At 47.0% G+C, this 21456-nt stretch overlaps 1 protein-coding gene across 1 annotated transcript in view; it reads left to right on the plus strand.

Moving 5' to 3' along the window:
- Positions 1–242: 242 nt before the first annotated feature.
- Positions 243–21456, plus strand: part of KDELR2 (KDEL endoplasmic reticulum protein retention receptor 2) — a 67889-nt gene continuing 46675 nt past the window's right edge. Inside the window, exon 1 of the mRNA XM_063934465.1 lies at positions 243–626. Coding sequence (XP_063790535.1) covers positions 536–626 — 91 coding nt within the window. The 5' untranslated portion in view covers positions 243–535. The remainder of the gene's footprint in view (positions 627–21456) is intronic.

Genomic DNA, 21456 nt, shown 5'->3' on the forward strand with positions numbered 1-21456 from the left:
TCACGGAGTGGGAGAGTGTATTGTATATTTTATTTATGGGTCTTGGCACATTGAAATACTGCACTGAAAGTTAACAATTCTTGCTTGCAGTTCCAAAATAGTCGCAAAGAAACTGCAGGACCTAATGTTTGAATAAGAACATTCTATCTATGACAGAGGGTGAGTTCAGACCCTGCAGGGAGAGGGGGCGTGGCTGTGACGCTGGACATTAGACCGACCCTGCATGCCGCGAGGGAGGGGGCGTGGCTAGGGCCCGGGAAGCACGGACGGGGACGATGCGCGCTCTCGGAGGAGGTGCACACAGGCGCGCGTCACTTTCTGCCCGGGCCCTGCTGTTTCCCGGCGTGCCTTGCGTCCGCTGCAGATAGGCCACGTCCCCGGGCCACGTAGCTCGGCTCTCGCCATTTTAACGGATTGAAGTCAGCGGCTGTAGCGTCAGAGCCAGTCTCCGCGGCCCCGGGTCACCTTACCCTCTCTCTTCTCCCCCCGGTCACCGCAGACCCCTGATCCCAGGTCACCCGCCTCTCCTTACATCATGAACATATTCAGGTTAAGCGGGGACTTGTCCCACCTGGCAGCCATCATCATCCTGCTACTGAAGATCTGGAAGACCCGGTCCTGTGCCGGTAAGTGCACCCAGGGGGTACTGTGTGACTGGCAGCACTTGTATATTTCGCTGTATGTTGGCGCTCCTCCATAGGGGCCACCGACCTGCTATGTGCATGCACAGTACCTATCTGTAGTTGCTGTAGGCAGGCATGCATGTATGTATGCCTGTGCTAGATCTCATCGGACCGTGCATCAGGCTGTCCTGTCCTGGGCAGAGCATGCAGTGTAATTCCCCTGCATATATGTCACCATGCTGCATACATGCACATTATGGCTGTTAGTTTACTGCTCCCCTGCAGCATGTGAACCCCCATTACCTCTTTGTGATAAGTTCTCCTGGGACAGTGACCCCTTACCCCTAGACTTTCACATTTGGCAACTCCGTGCAATGTTATGTTTGTGTTCCCCTTTGCAGTCTGCTGCATAGTGATATATGGGATGATGTGTAGTGATCTATGGGATTATGTGTATTTTACATAGTCCTACTGTGTGTAAAGCTGTCATGGCACTTTTATTTTATTTTTACTTTGATCAGTTGGTGAGTAAGAAGATGTACTTGTTATTAGTAATGAAGTGGCGTTTTGCAAACTGCTTGTGATTTAGTGGTGGTCAGGGACTGCTGCCACATCAAGTAGATTATGCCCGGGATGCAGGGTGAGTGCTACAATGCACAGCCATATCTGGTGTTCCCAGGTGCACTGGCTTGGAAGTCAATGAATCGGTGCATGGGGTGTGTGTTAAATTCTGGTTGCACTGTGTGTGTGGGTCTGACGTGGCAGCCGGCTATAAGGCGTGGTGAGGCCATAATCCGTCAGATCCCGTTATTACATGTCGGCAATTAACCCCTTGCTGGGAGAACATCTCATGAATAGGTGACAGGACATCCCTGCAGCCCTCCCCGGATATCACTTGTGTACTAGGTACCGTGTGACTGTATTGGGGAAGAATAACAAGGTGGTTGGTAAGGGTGAAGCCACATCATCACACCTGTCATCTTAGAACTTGCTGACTACTTGCTGGAATGTCAGTTATTTACCAAAGCCTCTCCGTTGTTCAGACTATTTTTTTAATTCTGATTTCTTGCATGCTGAAGTCTATCTACTATTTCAGTAAAATTAAACATTGCTTTCGTTTCTATGTATTTTTAAGAGAGTATCCTCAAAATAGTTCCTATTTGCTTAAATATAGCTTATTGGTACCTGTAGACTTTTTGCACAAAAGTCAACATTCTTTTCTCTAAATTTAGTTTTCCTTTGTGCAACTGTGCTTGTCTTTAGTTATCTCTTGGTCACTCATCTCACCTGGCAAATCACTTGCTACTTGTACTTGTTTTATCACTAGATAGCAAATATATTGTCTGTAGCACAGGTGGGCAATTATTGCAACCTGGGTGGGGGGGTTATAGCAACACAAGTCTTTTTAGTATCTGAGGGCTGCACACAAACTGTCTTGTATTTACAATACCTATCCATAAAATTGTAATGGGATTTGTTAAAGACCCATTCATGTATTTTTCAAGAAAAAAAATGACGGCTATCAAATAAATGCTGTGATAGTGCAGACTCAGATACACTAACAGTCTGTCTATTCCCACATGTGTCCTGATCACTGCTGGCCACCTTAATCTGCCAGTCTCAACTGTGTGTGTAATAATATATACATTACTGTGCAAAGGTTTTAGGCAGGTGTGGAAAAATGCTGCAAAGTAAAGGTGTGTACACACGGTAAGATTTTTTCATTCGATTCTGACTATATAGTCAGAATCGGATGAAAAGATAGTGCAGATCGCAAGGTGACAGTCACCTTGCGATCCCGATCCGATGCCGACATCGGCAGAAAAAATAGGCTGTGCAGGCAAGTCAATCCTGACTATCTCTATAGAAGAGATAGTCAGGATTGACACTTAGCCAAAATCGCACATAGCCAGCATCGCAAGCACACTCATTATGTGCTTGCGATACTGGCTAAGTGCCGACCCGGCCCCCCGTCGCACAGTGAGAATCGGATAAGTCCGAATCTCACCGTGTGTATGCACCCTAAGACTGCTTTCAAAAATAGAAGTGTTAATAGTTTATTTTTATCAATTAACACAAAATGCAAAGTGAATGAACAGTAGAGAAAAAATCAACTCTATTTGTTGTGACCACACTTTGCCTTCAAAACAGCATCAATTATTCTAGGTACACTTGTACACAGTTTTTGAAGGAACTCTGCATGGAGGTTGTTCCAAACATCTTGGAGAACTAACCACATATCTTCTGTGGATGTAGGCTTGCTCAAATCCCTCTGTCCCTTCATGTAATACCAGACTGACTCAATGATGTTGAGATCGGGGCTCTGTGGGGGCCATATTATCACTTACAGGACTCCTTGCTCTTTACACTGAAGATAGTTCTTAATGGCATTGGCTGTATGTTTGGGGTTGTTGTCCTGCTGCAGAATAAATTTGGAGGCATCCGGAAGCCTCCTTGATGGTATTGCATGATGGATAAGTACCTGCCTGTATTTCTCAGCATTGAGGATACCATTAATAGTGACCAAATCACCAACTCCACATGTATTTTACCCAGACTTTAGATGCGATTAGCTGGTATTCGCAGCTAATCCTCAGCTGTTTGGGTGTGTATAAAGCAATGGGCACCCAATGAGAACAACAATTGAATTGCTCTGATGGGCACTCAAAAAAAAACAAAAAAAACATTTGAATAGCTAAAGTACATTTCAGATTATGGAGTGGCGAGCACAATCTCCAGACTTGAGCACCATTGGACTGGTTTAGGATGAACTGGACACAAAGGAAAAAGCAAAGCAACCTATAAGTGCAACACATTTCTGAGAACTTCTGCCACAGTGTTGGGAAGAACTTCGAGAACAATATTGATAGCCGCCGTACAAAGATTGCCATGAGTGTTACTGGTGATCTGCAAAAGGTGGCTTCTGAGTCAAACATTTTGTCCAAACTGTTTGCTGTGGTTTCATCTTTAAATGTGTATTGTTTGCTTTAATTCCAAAGTACATTGAGACATTAAACTCTGAATTTCAATAAAATCTGGAAAAATTGGGTTGTTCTAAAACTTTTGTCTGATAGTGTAATGCAAGTGCCAGTGGTTATGTAACCAAGCTCCCTTTATTTTTGTGACATTGAGTATGGACATTCCATATACATTCCAGGGTTGGGGGAAACCAAAAAAGTAAAAAAAAACCCCCAGAAAAACACGTCTCTACCCGTGTCTAGGGGGCTTTAGAGTTAGGTGCTGGGGAGGTGATAAGGATTATGGATAAGTGGTTTTAACACCAGAACGAATCTGGGCCTCAGGGGCTGAGGAAGACCTGTATCGGTTGAAACAGCTGTTGGGCTGTGCCTGTATGTACACTTGTCGCCTTGATATGGAATAAATCTTCATTTTCTCATCCAAACCGTGAGTGCTGGCTTGTTTTGCTTTTTCCAATGAGCTGGAAAAGCGAGTGCCTATATATATATATGTAGTATGTATGTATGTATGTATGTATGTATGTATGTTTCCCCCAGCACCCTGAATGATAACCGTAACCAGATATAAATTCCACATAATAGAATTCAGAGATCTTCGTTACACATATTTGCGCAAATCTGTGAATAAGCCCCAAAGCCGCATCAAGGCGTCTCTGTATATTTGGGGTCCCTAGCACTATATCTAGGTGCAGGGTGTGGCACCCCAAAACACCAGCATAAGCCAGAAAGCCCAGCGTAGCATACCAGTGAAAAAACTATAGTGTTAATAAATGAGTATTTAGGAAGCCGAAGCTATAGAGAAAGTGATACAAAAATGAAATGCAATTAAAATAGAGAAATAGTGTTAAAAAATTAATAAGTGAAAAGTGTTAATAGAATGTAAAGGTTTGCCACACTAAGGCCATCCAGCTCAGCCAGTCCAGAGGCACGACACCTCACACCTCCATTACCCCAATCTGGGTCTAATAGGCCCTACACACTTGGCGATATTCTGAAAGATATGAACGATCTCGTTCATAAATGAACGAGAACTCGTTCATATCTTTCAGTGTGGAGACATAAGCGATGAACGATGCGCGTCCCCGCGCTCGTTCATCGCTGGTCTCCCGTCGGCTGTGCATGCAGGCCAATATGGACGATCTCGTCCATATTTGCCTGCACTTCAATGCAGCCGCGTGACGGGGGGAGTGAAGAAACTTCACTCCCCCCGTCACTGCCCCCCCGCCGCCGGGTTGCTCATCGGCCGTCGGGCACCTCGGCGGCACATCGCCAAGTGAGTAGGGCCCTTTAGATTAACCAGCAAGGAGAGCCACATGATAATAGCTCCTTACTACAATATGTCTAAACTAAGAGCTACCTACCTTGGAGCAACCCCATAATGCTCCATGTGGCATGTCAGGGCCTGCACCTCCTCCTAATGCAGGTACCTCTCTGCCTCTCACAACAAACATATATATTGGTAGATGCTCCATTAGCTTAGTGATATCATTCAGGTGCTCGAAAGGGAGGGGTATTTCTAAGCAAGAAAAAAAGGCATTTTGTTTCCCCCAGCACACTGAATGATATCATGTGGCTCCTTGCTGGTTACGGTTATCATTCAGGGTGCCTTTTTTTTTCTTGCTTAGAAATACCCCTCCCTTTCGAGCACCTGAATGATATCACTAAGCTAATTGAGCATCTGTATGTATGTATGTTCTCAAAAAAATAAAGGGAACACTAAAATAACACATCCTAGATCTGAATGAAATATTCTTATTAAATACTTTGTTCTTTACATAGTTGAATGTGCTGACAACAAAATCACACAAAAATTATCAATGGAAATCAAATTTATTAACCCATGGAGGTCTGGATTTGGAGTCACCCTCAAAATTAAAGTGGAAAAACACACTACATGCTGATCCAACTTTTATGTAATGTCCTTTAAAACAAGTCAAAATGAGGCTCAGTAGTGTGTGTGGCCTCCATGTGGCCTGTATGACCTCCCTACAACCCACACAAGTGGCTCAGGTAGTGCAGCTCATCCAGGATGGCACTTCAATGCGAGCTGTGGCTAGAAGGTTTGCTGTGTCTGTCAGCGTAGTGTCCAGAGCATGGAGGCGCTACCAGGAGACAGGCCAGTACATCAGGAGATGTGGAGGAGGCCGTAGGAGGGCAACAACCCAGTAGCAGGACCGCTACCTCCGCCTTTGTGCAAGGAGGAACAGGAGGAGCACTGCCAGAGCCCTGCAAAATGACCTCCAGCAAGCCACAAATGTGCATGTGTCTACTCAAACGATCAGAAACAGACTCCACGAGGGTGGTATGAGGGCCCGACGTCCACAGGTGGGGGTTGTGCTTACAGACCAACACCGTGCGGGATGTTTGGCATTTGCCAGAGAATACCAAGATTGGCAAATTTGCCGCTGGCGCCCTGTGCGCTTCACAGATGAAAGCAGGTTCTAACTGAGCACATGTGACAGACGTGACAGAGTCTGGAGAGGCCAAGGAGAACGTTCTGCTGCCTGCAACATCCTCCAGCATGACCGGTTTGGCAGTGGGTCAGTAATGGTGTGGGGTGGCATTTGTTTGGGGGGCCACACAGCCCTCCATGTGCTCGCCATAGGTATCCTGACTGCCATTAGGTACCGAGATGAGATCCTCAGACCCCTTGTGAGACCATATGCTGGTGCGGTTGGCCCTTGGTTCCTCCTAATGCAAGAGAATGCTAGACCTCATGTGGCTGGAGTGTGTCAGCAGTTCCTGCAAGACGAAGGCATTGATGCTATGGACTGGCCCGCCCGTTCCCCAGACCTGAATCCAATTGAGCACATCTGGGACATCATGTCTCGCTCCATCCACCAACGCTACGTTGTACCACAGACTGTCCAGGAGTTGGCGGATGCTTTAGTCCAGGTCTGGGAGGAGATCCCTCAGGAGACCATCCGCCACCTCATCAGGAGCATGCCCAGGCATTGTAGGGAGGTCATTCAGGCACGTGGAGACCACACACACTACTGAACCTCATTTTGACTTGTTTTAAGGACATTACATCAAAGTTGGATCAGCCTGTAGTGTGTTTTTCCACTTTAATTTTGAGTGTGACTCCAAATCCAGACCTCCATGGGTTAATAAATTTGATTTCCATTGATAATTTTTGTGTGATTTTGTTGTCAGCACATTCAACTATGTAAAGAACAAAGTATTTAATAAGAATATTTCATTCATTCAGATCTAGGATGTGTTATTTTAGTGTTCCCTTTATTTTTTTGAGCAGTATGTATGTATGTGTGTGTGTATGTATATATATATATATATATATATATATATATATATATATATATATATATATATATATATATATATATGTGTGTGTGTATATATTATTTTTTTATTTTTTTTTACAAAACATTTTTTTGTTTTTTCTTTATAGATTATACAGATGATGGATTTTGGATAAGGGATACTCAACCTGTACAGGGGCGGATTCAATTGTTGCCTGTGCCCCCTGCTTGGCATCTATGCTAATGGGAGTACATCAGAGCTTTTCAGTTGTTTCTCCGATAGACGCCCATTTGCCACTGCAGTCATATTTTTTTTTTTTGTATTTTCATCGCAGCCTCTGGAGGTGCAAGGAAAAATGTTAGTCTGTAATTTGGGCACCCAATATAGTGCTTTAGACGGGTTAGCTCTCAGGTGCATTAGCTGCTAATGGGCATCTATTGGAGAAATAATTGCATAGCTCTGATATACGCCTAACAGCCCCATTGATAGATTTTATAACATTTTTGCCAGCTCTGTTGCTAAAGTCTTAACATGGATACTTTTTCTTAACTCTGCATTCATTGCATATGTGCACATTAGTATTATGTTGGTCATTGATTGCCACAAACTACATTAGTGTGTAGTCTCTGTATACTGAGGACGCGTTTACCCATGCAGATATCATTCTGCACAATGCTCACTCACACTTTATATATTTCACCCTTTGGCTTTTTGCTATTTTATTTGAATTCATTTACATCACCATTCCTTTTTCAAAGTTACTTTTGAAAAATTGGCAAAGCCACTGTAATATTACAGACGAATGTGGTATATGTAACTACATCCCGTTACAGTTATACAAGCTTTTACTGTATATAGCACAAACCTGTTAAATTGCAATACATGAGCTCGGAAACCATAATACTTTAGTGAATGAACAGGATCTTCCTTCAGCGAATTAATAGGATCTTCCTTCAGTGTCAGTTTAAATATCCTAGTAGGTCAGCATATTTATTTATATATATATATATATATATATATATATATATATATATATATATATATATATATATATATATATATATATTTCAGTATTTCTCTGACGTCCTAGTGGATGCTGGGAACTCCGTAAGGACCATGGGGAATAGCGGCTCCGCAGGAGACTGGGCACAAAAGTAAAAGCTTTCTGACTAGCTGGTGTGCACTGGCTCCTCCCCCTATGACCCTCCTCCAAGCCTCAGTTAGATTTTTGTGCCCGGCCGAGAAGGGTGCATGCTAGGTAGCTCTCCAGAGCTGCTTAGAGTAAAAGTTTTAAATAGGTTTTTTTATTTTCAGTGAGACCTGCTGGCAACAGGCTCACTGCATCGTGGGACTAAGGGGAGAAGAAGCGAACTCACCTGCATGCAGAGTGGATTGGGCTTCTTGGCTACTGGACATTAGCTCCAGAGGGACGATCACAGGTTCAGCCTGGATGGGTCCCGGAGCCGTGCCGCCGGCCCCCTTACAGAGCCAGAAGAGCGAAGAGGTCCGGAAAAATCGGCGGCAGAAGACGTTCCTGTCTTCAATAAGGTAGTGCACAGCACTGCAGCTGTGCGCCATTGCTCTCAGCACACTTCACACTCCGGTCACTGAGGGTGCAGGGCGCTGGGGGGGAGCGCCCTGAGACGCAATAAAACATGTTTTAAACCTTATATGGCTAAAGAAATGCATCACATATAGCTCCTGGGCTATATGGATGCATTTAACCCCTGCCAGTTTTCCTAAAAAAAGCGGGAGAAAAGGCCGCCGAAAAGGGGGCGGAGCCTATCTCCTCAGCACACAAGCGCCATTTTTCCCTCACAGCTCCGCTGGAAGGACGGCTCCCTGACTCTCCCCTGCAGTCCTGCTACAGAATCAGGGTAAAACAAGAGAGGGGGGGCACTAATTGGCAGAAAATACTTATACAGCAGCTATAGAAGGGAGAAACACTTATATAAGGTTATCCCTGCATATATATAGCGCTCTGGTGTGTGCTGGCAAACTCTCCCTCTGTCTCCCCAAAGGGCTCGTGGGGTCCTGTCCTCTATCAGAGCATTCCCTGTGTGTGTGCTGTGTGTCGGTACGATTGTGTCGACATGTATGAGGAGGAAAATGATGTGGAGGCGGAGCAATTGCCTGTAATAGTGATGTCACCCCCTAGGGAGTCGACACCTGACTGGATGGTCGTATGGAAGGAATTACGTGACAGTGTCAGCACTTTGCAAAAAAACTGACGACATGAGACAGCCGGCAAATCAGTTAGTGCCTGTCCAGGCGTCTCAAACACCGTCAGGGGCTCTAAAGCGCCCGTTACCTCAGATGGTCGACACAGACCCAGACACGGATACTGACTCCAGTGTCGACGGTGACGAGACAAACGTAATGTCCAGTAGGGCCACACGTTACATGATCACGGCAATGAAGGAGGCTTTGAACATTTCTGATACTACAAGTACCACAAAAAGGGGTATTATGTGGGGTGTGAAAAAACTACCCATAGTTTTTCCTGAATCAGATGAATTAAATGAGGTGTGTGACAAAGCGTGGGTTTCCCCCGATAAAAAACTGCTGATTTCTAATAAATTATTGGCATTATACCCTTTCCCGCCAGAGGTTAGGGCGCGTTGGGAAACACCCCCTAGGGTAGATAAGGCGCTCACACGCTTATCAAAACAAGTGGCGTTGCCGTCTCCTGATACGGCCGCCCTCAAGGAACCAGCTGATAGAAAGCTGGAAAATATCCTAAAAGGTATATACACACATACTGGTGTTATACTACGACCAGCAATCGCCTCAGCCTGGATGTGCAGCGCTGGAGTGGCTTGGTCGGATTCCCTGACTGAATTGACTATAGAGCATTTAAAGGATGCATTACTATATATGCGAGATGCACAGAGGGATATTTGCACCCTGGCATCAAGAGTAAGTGCGTTGTCCATTTCTCTAACGTCCTAGTGGATGCTGGGACTCCGTCAGGACCATGGGGAATAGCGGGCTCCGCAGGAGACAGGGCACATCTAAATAAAGCTTTTAGGATCACATGGTGCGTACTGGCTCCTCCCCCTATGACCCTCCTCCAAGCCTCAGTTAGGTTTTTGTGCCCGTCCGAGAAGGGTGCAATCTAGGTGGCTCTCCTAAAGAGCTGCTTAGAAAAAGTTTTTTTAGGTTTAAATCTCAGTGAATCTTGCTGGCAACAGGATCACTGCATCGAGGGACTTAGGGGAGAGATTTCCAACTCACCTGCGTGCAGGATGGATTGGAGTCTTAGGCTACTGGACACTTAGCTCCAGAGGGAGTCGGAACACAGGTCCTCCTGGGGTTCGTCCCGGAGCCGCGCCGCCGATCCCCCTTACAGACGCTGAAGACGGAGGTCCGGAAAGCAGGCGGCAGAAGACTCCTCAGTCTTCATGAAGGTAGCGCACAGCACTGCAGCTGTGCGCCATTGTTGCTACACGTCTCACTGATTCAGTCACGGAGGGTGCAGGGCGCTGCTGGGGGCGCCCTGGGCAGCAATATTAAATACCTTTAGTGGCAAAATAAATACATCACATATAGCCATTAAGGCTATATGTATGTATTTAACCCAGGCCAGTTTTCTTAAAACCCGGGAGAAAAGCCCGCCGTAAAAGGGGCGGAGCTTATTCTCCTCAGCACTCAGCGCCATTTTCCTGCTCAGCTCCGCTGGTGAGGAAGGCTCCCAGGACTCTCCCCTGCACTGCACTACAGAAACAGGGTAACAAAGAGAAGGGGGGCATAATTTGGCGATATTGATATATTAAAAGCGCTTATATCAAAAACAACACCTTCTAGGGTTGTTTATATACATTTATAGCGCTTTTGGTGTGTGCTGGCAAACTCTCCCTCTGTCTCCCCAAAGGGCTAAGAGGGTCCTGTCTTCGATTAGAGCATTCCCTGTGTGGCTGCTGTGTGTCGGTACGTGTGTGTCGACATGTATGAGGACGATGTTGGTGTGGAGGCAGAGCAATTGCCGGTGATGGTGATGTCACCCCCTAGGGAGTCGACACCGGAATGGATGGCTTTAGTTATGGAATTACGTGATAATGTTAGCACATTACAAAAGTCAGTTGACGAAATGAGACGGCCGGAAAACCAGTTAGTACCGGCTCAGGCGTCTCAGACACCGTCAGGGGCTGTAAAACGTCCCTTACCTCAGTCAGTCGACACGGGTACCGACACAGATGAATCTAGTGTCGACGGTGAAGAAACAAACGTATTTTCCAATAGGGCCACACGTTATATGATCACGGCAATGAAGGAGGCTTTGCAGATCTCTGATACTGCTGGTACCTCAAAAAGGGGTATTATGTGGGGGGTGAAAAAACTACCTGTAGCTTTTCCAGAATCAGAGGAATTGAATGACGTGTGTGACGAAGCGTGGGTTAACCCAGATAGAAAACTGCTAATTTCCAAGAAGTTATTGGCATTATACCCTTTCCCACCAGAGGTTAGGGCGTGCTGGGAAACACCCCCTAGGGTGGATAAGGCGCTCACACGTTTATCAAAGCAAGTGGCGTTGCCGTCTCCTGATACGGCCGCCCTCAAGGATCCAGCAGATAGGAGGCTGGAAACTACACTGAAGAGTATATACACACATACTGGTGTTATACTGCGACCGGCAGTAGCCTCAGCCTGGATGTGCAGTGCTGGGGTAGTGTGGTTGGATTCTCTGACTGAAAATATTGATACCCTGGATAGGGACAGTATTTTATTGACTCTAGAGCAATTAAAGGATGCTTTTCTTTATATGCGAGATGCTCAGAGGGATATTTGTACTCTAGCATCAAGAGTAAGCGCGATGTCCATATCTGCCAGAAGAAGTTTATGGACGCGACAGTGGTCAGGTGATGCGGATTCCAAAAGGCATATGGAAGTATTGCCATATAAAGGAGAGGAATTATTTGGGGTCGGTCTTTCGGACCTGGTGGCCACGGCAACTGCCGGCAAATCCACTTTTTTACCTCAGACCCCCTCCCAACAGAAAAAGACACCGTCTTTTCAGCCGCAGTCCTTTCGCTCCTATAAAAACAAGCGACCAAAAGGACAGTCTTATCTGCCGCGAGGCAGAGGAAAGGGTAAGAGAGGGCAGCAAGCAGCCCCTGCCCAGGACCAGAAGCCCGCCCCGGGTGCTACAAAGCCATCAGCATGACGCTGGGGCTTTACAAGCGGACTCAGGAGCGGTGGGGGGTCGACTCAAGATTTTCAGCAATCAGTGGGCTCGCTCACAAGTGGACCCGTGGATCCTGCAGATAATATCTCAGGGTTACATGTTGGAGTTCGAAAGGTCTCCCCCTCGCCGGTTCCTAAAGTCTGCTTTACCAACGTCTCCCTCAGAAAGGACGTCGGTTTTGGAAGCCATTCACAAGCTGTATTCTCAGCAGGTGATAGTCAAGGTACCCCTCCTACAACAGGGAAAGGGGTATTATTCCACACTATTTGTGGTACCGAAGCCGGACGGTTCGGTAAGACCTATTCTAAACCTGAAATCCTTGAACCTGTACATACAGAAATTCAAGTTCAAGATGGAGTCACTCAGAGCAGTGATAGCGAATCTGGAAGAAGGGGACTTCATGGTGTCCCTGGACATAAAAGATGTTTATCTGCATGTCCCAATTTACCCCTCACACCAAGGGTATCTCAGGTTCGTGATACAAGACTGTCATTATCAGTTTCAAACGCTGCCGTTTGGTTTGTCCACGGCCCCTCGGGTCTTTACCAAGGTAATGACCGAAATGATGGTTCTTCTACGAAGAAAAGGCGTATTAATTATCCCTTACTTGGACGATCTCCTGATAAGGGCAAAGTCCAGAGAACAGCTGGAAGTCGGTGTAGCACTAACCCAGGTAGTGCTTCAGCAACACGGGTGGATTCTGAATCTTCCAAAATCTCAATTGACCCCGACAACTCGTCTGCTGTTCCTGGGAATGATTCTGGACACGGTTCAGAAAAAGGTGTTTCTCCCGGAGGAGAAAGCAAGGGAGTTATCCGAACTTGTCAGGAACCTCCTAAAACCAGGAACTGTGTCAGTACATCAATGCACAAGAGTCCTGGGAAAGATGGTGGCTTCTTACGAAGCGATTACATTCGGCAGATTCCATGCACGGACATTTCAGTGGGATCTGCTGGACAAATGGTCCGGATCGCATCTGCACATGCATCAGCGGATAACACTGTCACCAAGAACAAGGTTGTCTCTCCTGTGGTGGTTGCAGATTGCCCATCTGTTAGAGGGCCGCAGATTCGGCATACAGGACTGGGTCCTGGTGACTACGGATGCAAGCCTACGAGGCTGGGGAGCAGTCACACAGGGAAGAAACTTCCAGGGCGTGTGGTCAAACCTGGAGACGTCCCTTCACATAAATATACTGGAGCTAAGAGCGATCTACAATGCTCTAAGCCTGGCAAAATCGCTGCTTCAGGGTCAGCCGGTGTTGATCCAGTCGGACAACATCACGGCAGTCGCCCACGTAAACCGACAAGGCGGCACGAGAAGCAGAAGAGCAATGACAGAAGCTGCAAGGATTCTGCGCTGGGCGGAGAATCATGTCATAGCACTGTCAGCAGTGTTCATCCCGGGAGTGGACAACTGGGAAGCAGACTTCCTCAGCAGACACGACCTTCACCCGGGAGAGTGGGGACTTCATCCAGAAGTCTTCCACATGATTGTGAACCGTTGGGAAAGACCAAAGGTGGACATGATGGCGTCTCGCCTCAACAAAAAATTGGACAGATATTGCGCCAGGTCAAGAGACCCTCAGGCAATAGCTGTGGACGCTCTGGTAACACCGTGGGTGTACCAGTCAGTGTATGTGTTCCCTCCTCTGCCTCTCATACCAAAGGTACTGAGAATTATACGGAAAAGAGGAGTAAGAACAATACTGGTGGCTCCGGACTGGCCAAGAAGAACTTGGTATCCGGAACTTCAAGAGATGCTCACGGAGGATCCGTGGCCTCTACCTCTAAGAAGGGATCTGCTTCAGCAGGGACCTTGTATGTTCCAAGACTTACCGCGTCTGCGTTTGACGGCATGGCGGTTGAACGCCGGATTCTAAAAGAAAAGGGCATTCCAGAGGAAGTTATTCCTACCTTGATTAAGGCTAGAAAGGAAGTGACTGTACAACATTATCACCGCATTTGGCGAAAATATGTTGCGTGGTGTGAGGCCAAGAAGGCTCCAACGGAAGAATTTCAATTGGGTCGATTCTTACATTTCCTGCAAGCAGGATTGTCTATGGGCCTAAAATTGGGGTCCATTAAAGTTCAAATTTCGGCCTTATCAATCTTCTTCCAGAAGGAATTGGCATCAGTGCCTGAAGTACAAACTTTTGTCAAAGGTGTACTACATATACAACCCCCAATAGTGCCTCCAGTGGCACCGTGGGATTTGAACGTAGTTTTGAATTTTCTCAAATCTCATTGGTTTGAGCCTCTAAAATCGGTAGATTTAAAATACCTTACATGGAAGGTAACCATGCTATTGGCCCTGGCTTCAGCCAGGAGAGTTTCAGAGTTGGCGGCTTTATCATACAAAAGCCCATATCTGATTTTCCATTCGGACAGGGCAGAACTGCGGACACGTCCTCATTTTCTCCCTAAGGTGTTTTCGGCTTTTCACTTGAACCAGCCTATTGTGGTGCCTGCGGCTACTAGCGACTTGGAGGACTCCAAGTTACTGGACGTTGTCAGAGCATTAAAAATATATATTTCAAGGACAGCTGGAGTCAGAAAATCTGACTCGTTGTTTATATTGTATGCACCCAACAAGATGGGTGCTCCTGCGTCTAAACAGACGATTGCACGTTGGATCTGTAGCACAATCCAACTTGCACATTCTGTGGCAGGCCTGCCACAGCCTAAATCTGTAAAGGCCCACTCCACAAGGAAAGTGGGCTCATCTTGGGCGGCTGCCCGAGGGGTCTCGGCATTACAACTTTGCCGAGCAGCTACGTGGTCAGGGGAGAACACGTTTGTAAAATTTTACAAATTTGATACTCTGGCTAAGGAGGACCTGGAGTTCTCTCATTCGGTGCTGCAGAGTCATCCGCACTCTCCCGCCCGTTTGGGAGCTTTGGTATAATCCCCATGGTCCTGACGGAGTCCCAGCATCCACTAGGACGTTAGAGAAAATAAGAATTTACTTACCGATAATTCTATTTCTCATAGTCCGTAGTGGATGCTGGGCGCCCATCCCAAGTGCGGATTGTCTGCAATACTTGTACATAGTTATTGTTACAAAGATCGGGTTATTACTATTGTTGTGAGCCATCTTTTCAGAGGCTACTTCGTTTTTTGTTATCATACTGTTAACTGGGTTCAGATCACAAGTTGTACGGTGTGATTGGTGTGGCTGGTATGAGTCTTACCCGGGATTCAAGATCCTTCCTTATTGTGTACGCTCGTCCGGGCACAGTACCTAACTGAGGCTTGGAGGAGGGTCATAGGGGGAGGAGCCAGTACGCACCATGTGATCCTAAAAGCTTTATTTAGATGTGCCCTGTCTCCTGCGGAGCCCGCTATTCCCCATGGTCCTGACGGAGTCCCAGCATCCACTACGGACTATGAGAAATAGAATTATCGGTAAGTAAATTCTTATTTTCTGCCAGAAGAAGTTTATGGACACGACAGTGGTCAGGTGATGCGGATTCCAAACGGCATATGGAAGTTTTGCCGTATAAAGGGGAGGAGTTATTTGGGGTCGGTCTGTCAGACCTGGTGGCCACGGCGACGGCTGGGAAATCCACCTTTTTACCCCAGGTCACCTCTCAGCAGAAAAAGACACCGTCTTTTCAAACTCGGTCCTTTCGTCCCCATAAGGGCAAGCGGGCAAAAGGCCACTCATTTCTGCCCCGGGGCAGAGGAAGGGGAAAAAGACTGCAGCAGGCAGCCTCATCCCAGGATCAGAAGCCCTCCCCCGCTTCTGCCAAGTCTTCAGCATGACGCTGGGGCTTTACAAGCGGACTCAGGCACGGTGGGGGCCCGTCTCAAAAATTTCAACGCGCAGTGGGCTCACTCGCAAGTGGACCCCTGGATCCTGCAGGTAGTATCACAGGGGTACAAATTGGAATTCGAGACGTCTCCCCCTCGCCGGTTCCTGAAGTCTGCTCTACCAACGTCTCCCTCCGACAGGGAGGCAGTATTGGAAGCTATTCACAAGCTGTATTCCCAGCAGGTGATAATCAAGGTACCCCTCCTACAACAGGGAAAGGGGTATTATTCCACGCTGTTTGTGGTACCGAAGCCGGACGGCTCGGTGAGACCGATTTTAAATCTGAAATCATTGAACACTTACATAAAAAGGTTCAAATTCAAGATGGAATCACTCAGAGCAGTGATAGCGAACCTGGAAGAAGGGGACTATATGGTGTCTCTGGACATCAAAGATGCTTATCTCCATGTCCCAATCTACCCTTCTCACCAAGGGTACCTCAGGTTTGTGGTACAGAACTGTCATTATCAGTTTCAGAAGCTGCCGTTTGGATTGTCCACCTCACCACGGGTCTTTACCAAGGTAATGGCCGAAATGATGATTCTTCTTCGAAGAAAAGGCGTCTTAATTATCCCTTACTTGGACGATCTCCTGATAAGGGCAAGATCCAGGGAACAGTTAGAGGTCGGAGTAGCACTATCTCAGGTGGTACTACGTCAGCACGGGTGGATTCTAAATATTCCAAAATCGCAGCTGATTCCAACAACACGTCTACTGTTCCTAGGGATGATTCTGGACACAGTCCAGAAAAAGGTGTTTCTCCCGGAGGAGAAGGCCAGGGAGTTATACGAGCTAGTCAGGAACCTCCTGAAACCAGGACATGTGTCAGTGCATCAATGCACAAGGGTCCTGGGAAAGATGGTGGCTTCTTACGAAGCGATTCCATTCGGAAGATTCCATGCAAGAACTTTTCAGTGGGATCTGCTGGACAAATGGTCCGGATCGCATCTTCAGATGCATCAGCGGATAACCCTATCTCCAAAGACAAGGGTGTCTCTCCTGTGGTGGTTGCAGAGTGCTCATCTTCTAGAGGGCCGCAGATTCGGCATTCAGGACTGGATTCTGGTGACCACGGATGCCAGCCTGAGAGGCTGGGGAGCAGTCACACAGGGAAGAAATTTCCAGGGCTTGTGGTCAAGCATGGAAACGTCTCTTCACATAAATATCCTGGAACTAAGGGCAATTTACAATGCCCTAAGCCAAGCAAGGCCTCTGCTTCAGGGTCAGTCGGTATTGATCCAATCGGACAACATCACGGCAGTCGCCCACGTAAACAGACAGGGCGGCACAAGAAGCAGGAGGGCAATGGCAGAAGCTGCAAGGATTCTTCGCTGGGCGGAAAATCATGTGATAGCACTGTCAGCAGTGTTCATTCCGGGAGTGGACAACTGGGAAGCAGACTTCCTCAGCAGACACGACCTCCACCCGGGAGAGTGGGGACTTCATCCAGAAGTCTTCCACATGATTGTAAACCGTTGGGAAAAACCAAAGGTGGACATGATGGCGTCCCGCCTCAACAAAAAACTAGACAGATATTGCGCCAGGTCAAGGGACCCTCAGGCAATAGCTGTGGACGCTCTGGTAACACCGTGGGTGTACCAGTCAGTGTATGTGTTCCCTCCTCTGCCTCTCATACCCAAGGTATTGAGAATTATAAGACTGAGAGGAGTAAGAACTATACTCGTGGCTCCGGATTGGCCAAGAAGGACTTGGTACCCGGAACTTCAAGAGATGCTCACGGAGGACCCGTGGCCTCTACCTCTAAGGAAGGACCTGCTCCAGCAGGGACCTTGTCTGTTCCAAGACTTACCGCGGCTGCGTTTGACGGCATGGAGGTTGAACGCCGGATCCTGAAGGAAAAAGGCATTCCAGATGAAGTCATCCCTACACTGGTCAAGGCCAGAAAGGATGTAACCGCAAAACATTATCACCGCATTTGGCGAAAATATGTTGCGTGGTGTGAGGCCAAGAAGGCCCCTACAGAGGAATTTCAACTGGGTCGTTTCCTGCATTTCCTGCAAACAGGACTATCTATGGGCCTAAAATTAGGGTCCATTAAGGTTCAAATTTCGGCCCTGTCTATCTTCTTCCAAAAAGAACTGGCTTCAGTGCCTGAAGTTCAGACGTTTGTAAAAGGGGTACTGCATATACAGCCTCCTTTTGTGCCTCCAGTGGCACCTTGGGATCTCAATGTAGTGTTGAGTCTCCTAAATTCACATTGGTTTGAACCACTCACCACTGTGGAATTGAAATATCTCACATGGAAAGTGGTCATGCTGTTAGCCCTGGCTTCAGCCAGGCGTGTCTCAGAATTGGCGGCTTTGTCATATAAAAGCCCTTACCTAATTTTTCATTCAGACAGGGCAGAACTGAGGACTCGCCCTCAATTTCTCCCTAAGGTGGTTTCAGCGTTTCACATGAACCAGCCTATTGTGGTGCCTGCGGCTACTAGGGACTTGGAGGACTCCAAGTTGCTGGACGTAGTCAGGGCCCTGAAAATATGTTTCCAGGACGGCTGGAGTCAGAAAATCTGACTCGCTGTTTATCCTGTATGCACCCAACAAGCTGGGTGCTCCTGCTTCTAAGCAGACGATTGCTCGTTGGATTTGTAGTACAATTCAGCTAGCACATTCTGTGGCAGGCCTGCCACAGCCAAAATCTGTAAAAGCCCATTCCACAAGGAAAGTGGGCTCATCTTGGGCGGCTGCCCGAGGGGTCTCGGCTTTACAACTTTGCCGAGCAGCTACTTGGTCAGGGGCAAACACGTTTGCTAAATTCTACAAATTTGATACCCTGGCTGAGGAGGACCTGGAGTTCTCTCATTCGGTGCTGCAGAGTCATCCGCACTCTCCCGCCCGTTTGGGAGCTTTGGTATAATCCCCATGGTCCTTACGGAGTTCCCAGCATCCACTAGGACGTCAGAGAAAATAAGAATTTACTTACCGATAATTCTATTTCTCGTAGTCCGTAGTGGATGCTGGGCGCCCATCCCAAGTGCGGATTGTCTGCAATACTTGTATATAGTTATTGTTACAAAAATCGGGTTGTTTATTGTTGTGAGCCATCTTTTCAGAGGCTCCTACGTTTATCATACTGTTAACTGGGTTCAGATCACAAGTTGTACGGTGTGATTGGTGTGGCTGGTATGAGTCTTACCCGGGATTCAAGATCCTTCCTTATTATGTACGCTCGTCCGGGCACAGTATCCTAACTGAGGCTTGGAGGAGGGTCATAGGGGGAGGAGCCAGTGCACACCAGCTAGTCAGAAAGCTTTTACTTTTGTGCCCAGTCTCCTGCGGAGCCGCTATTCCCCATGGTCCTTACGGAGTTCCCAGCATCCACTACGGACTACGAGAAATAGAATTATCGGTAAGTAAATTCTTATTATTGTCCTTATGGCTGAATTAAGTATTTGATGGCAGATTTCCATACTTTATTACGCACACTATGGGGTTGATTCAATTCACAGACAGTTGAATAGCACCGGGTATTAGCTATTCAATCAGCTCAATAGTGTTCACGCTAGGCTAATTTATCAGGGCGCCGCGCCCTGCCCGATTTTTTTATTTTATTTTTGTGTAATTTTTTTTTGTGGGAGAGCTTGGGGTCAGCCCAGCACCTCCGTAGGTGCTGGGCACGCCCCCAACAGTGACGCCGCCCACGCCCCCTGTTTTAATGTCTGTGGGCTGAACCGCCCACTTTTATTGTGCAAAATGACAACGTCCCCTATTTTGCGTGGCCACGCCCTTTTTCGCCTTGTGCCCATCTCAGTCTGGCGCCCTGCCCAAATCCTAGAGTGAACACTAGCTCAAGTTAAGTCTGCAAATGCCCGTTCTCGCGGACTTAACAGGTTGATTTGTCGGGAGAACGGGCATTCTCTGACTTAACTCCCCGCCGCAATGCTGATTCCCGACAGAATCAGCCTCGCACCGGCCGTGCGGTAGCACTTTTGTCGGATTTCTTCTCTCATCCCCCGGGGTGAGAGAAGAATTCCCGACAATTGAGTGTCACTTGGCGCTGTATTGAGCTAATTCCCGGCGCTATTCAACTGTCGGTGAATTGAATCGACCCCTATGGGGCTGATTCAATTGTTGTACTCCACGGCTACCACCAAGGGATGCAAAATGGAGTAAATCATTTTTTCTCTTACGTCCTAGAGGATGCTGGGGACTCCGTAAGGACCATGGGGTATAGACGGGCTCCGCAGGAGATAGGGCACCTAAAAAGAACTTTGACTATGGGTGTGCACTGGCTCCTCCCTCTATGCCCCTCCTCCAGACCTCAGTTAGATCTTGTGCCCAGAGGAGAATGGGTGCACTGCAGAGAGCTCTCCAGAGTTTTCTGTGGAAAAAGAATTTTGTTAGGTTTTTTATTTTCAGGGAGTCCTGTTGGCAACAGGCTCCCTGCATCGTGGGAGCGAGGAGAGAGAAGCAGAGCTGGCTTGTCAAGTTGGGCACTGCTTCTAAGGCTACTGGACACCATTAGCTCCAGAGGGAGTAGGAACACAGGTCTCACCTGGGGTTCGTCCCGGAGCCGCGCCGCCGTCGTCCTCACAGATGCCGAAGATAGAAGCCGGATAGAGAAGGCAGAAGACATCTTAGGCGGCAGAAGACATCAGATCTTCATGAGGTAAGGCATTGCTCCCAGTTAAACACACACACAGAGCAGCACTGAAGGGTGCAGGGCACAGGGGGGGGGGGGGGGGGGCATTTTCTCCACAGAAGCTGCATGAGAGAAAACGCTGGCTCCCTGGTCTCTCCCCTGCTGAACACAGGCTGGAATAAAGAGGAGGGGGGCACATTAGCGACGCAGTGAGTGGGAATTGGCTATATATATATATATATATATATATATATATATATATATATATATATATATATATATATATATATATATATATATATATATATATATATATATATATATATATATATACATACATACATACATACATACATACATACATACATACATACATACATACATACATACATACATACATACATACATACATACATACATACATACATACATACATACATACATACATACATACATACATACATACACACATACATATACACATACACATACACATACACATACACATACACATATACATATACATATACATATACATATACATATACATATATATATATATATATATTAATTAATTATCTGGACATATTTTTTTCTAGTGTTTTAAGCGCTGGTGTGTTCTGGCATACTCTTTCTCTGTCTCTCCTTAGGACCTGGTTGGGGTTTTGTCCCCTTATAGGTTAATCCCTGTGTGTGGGGTGTCGGTACGGGTGTGTCGACATGTCTGAGGCGGAAGGCTTCTCCAAGGGGGAGGTGGAGCAAATGAGTGGTGTGTCCCCGACGGTTGTGCCGACTCCAGATTGGATGGACATGTGGCATATGTTGAATGCAAGTGTGGCATCTTTACATAAAAGGCTTGATAAGGCTGGTTTAGGGGGGACATCAGGGGGTCAATCCTCAGATTGGACCGACTCACAGGGCCCGTCGGGGTCTCAAAAGCGTCCCTTAACACAAGACACTACTACCGACACAGATTCTGATTCCAGTG

The sequence above is a fragment of the Pseudophryne corroboree genome, chromosome 7, assembly GCF_028390025.1.
Source record: "Pseudophryne corroboree isolate aPseCor3 chromosome 7, aPseCor3.hap2, whole genome shotgun sequence".
NCBI lineage: Eukaryota > Metazoa > Chordata > Amphibia > Anura > Myobatrachidae > Pseudophryne > Pseudophryne corroboree.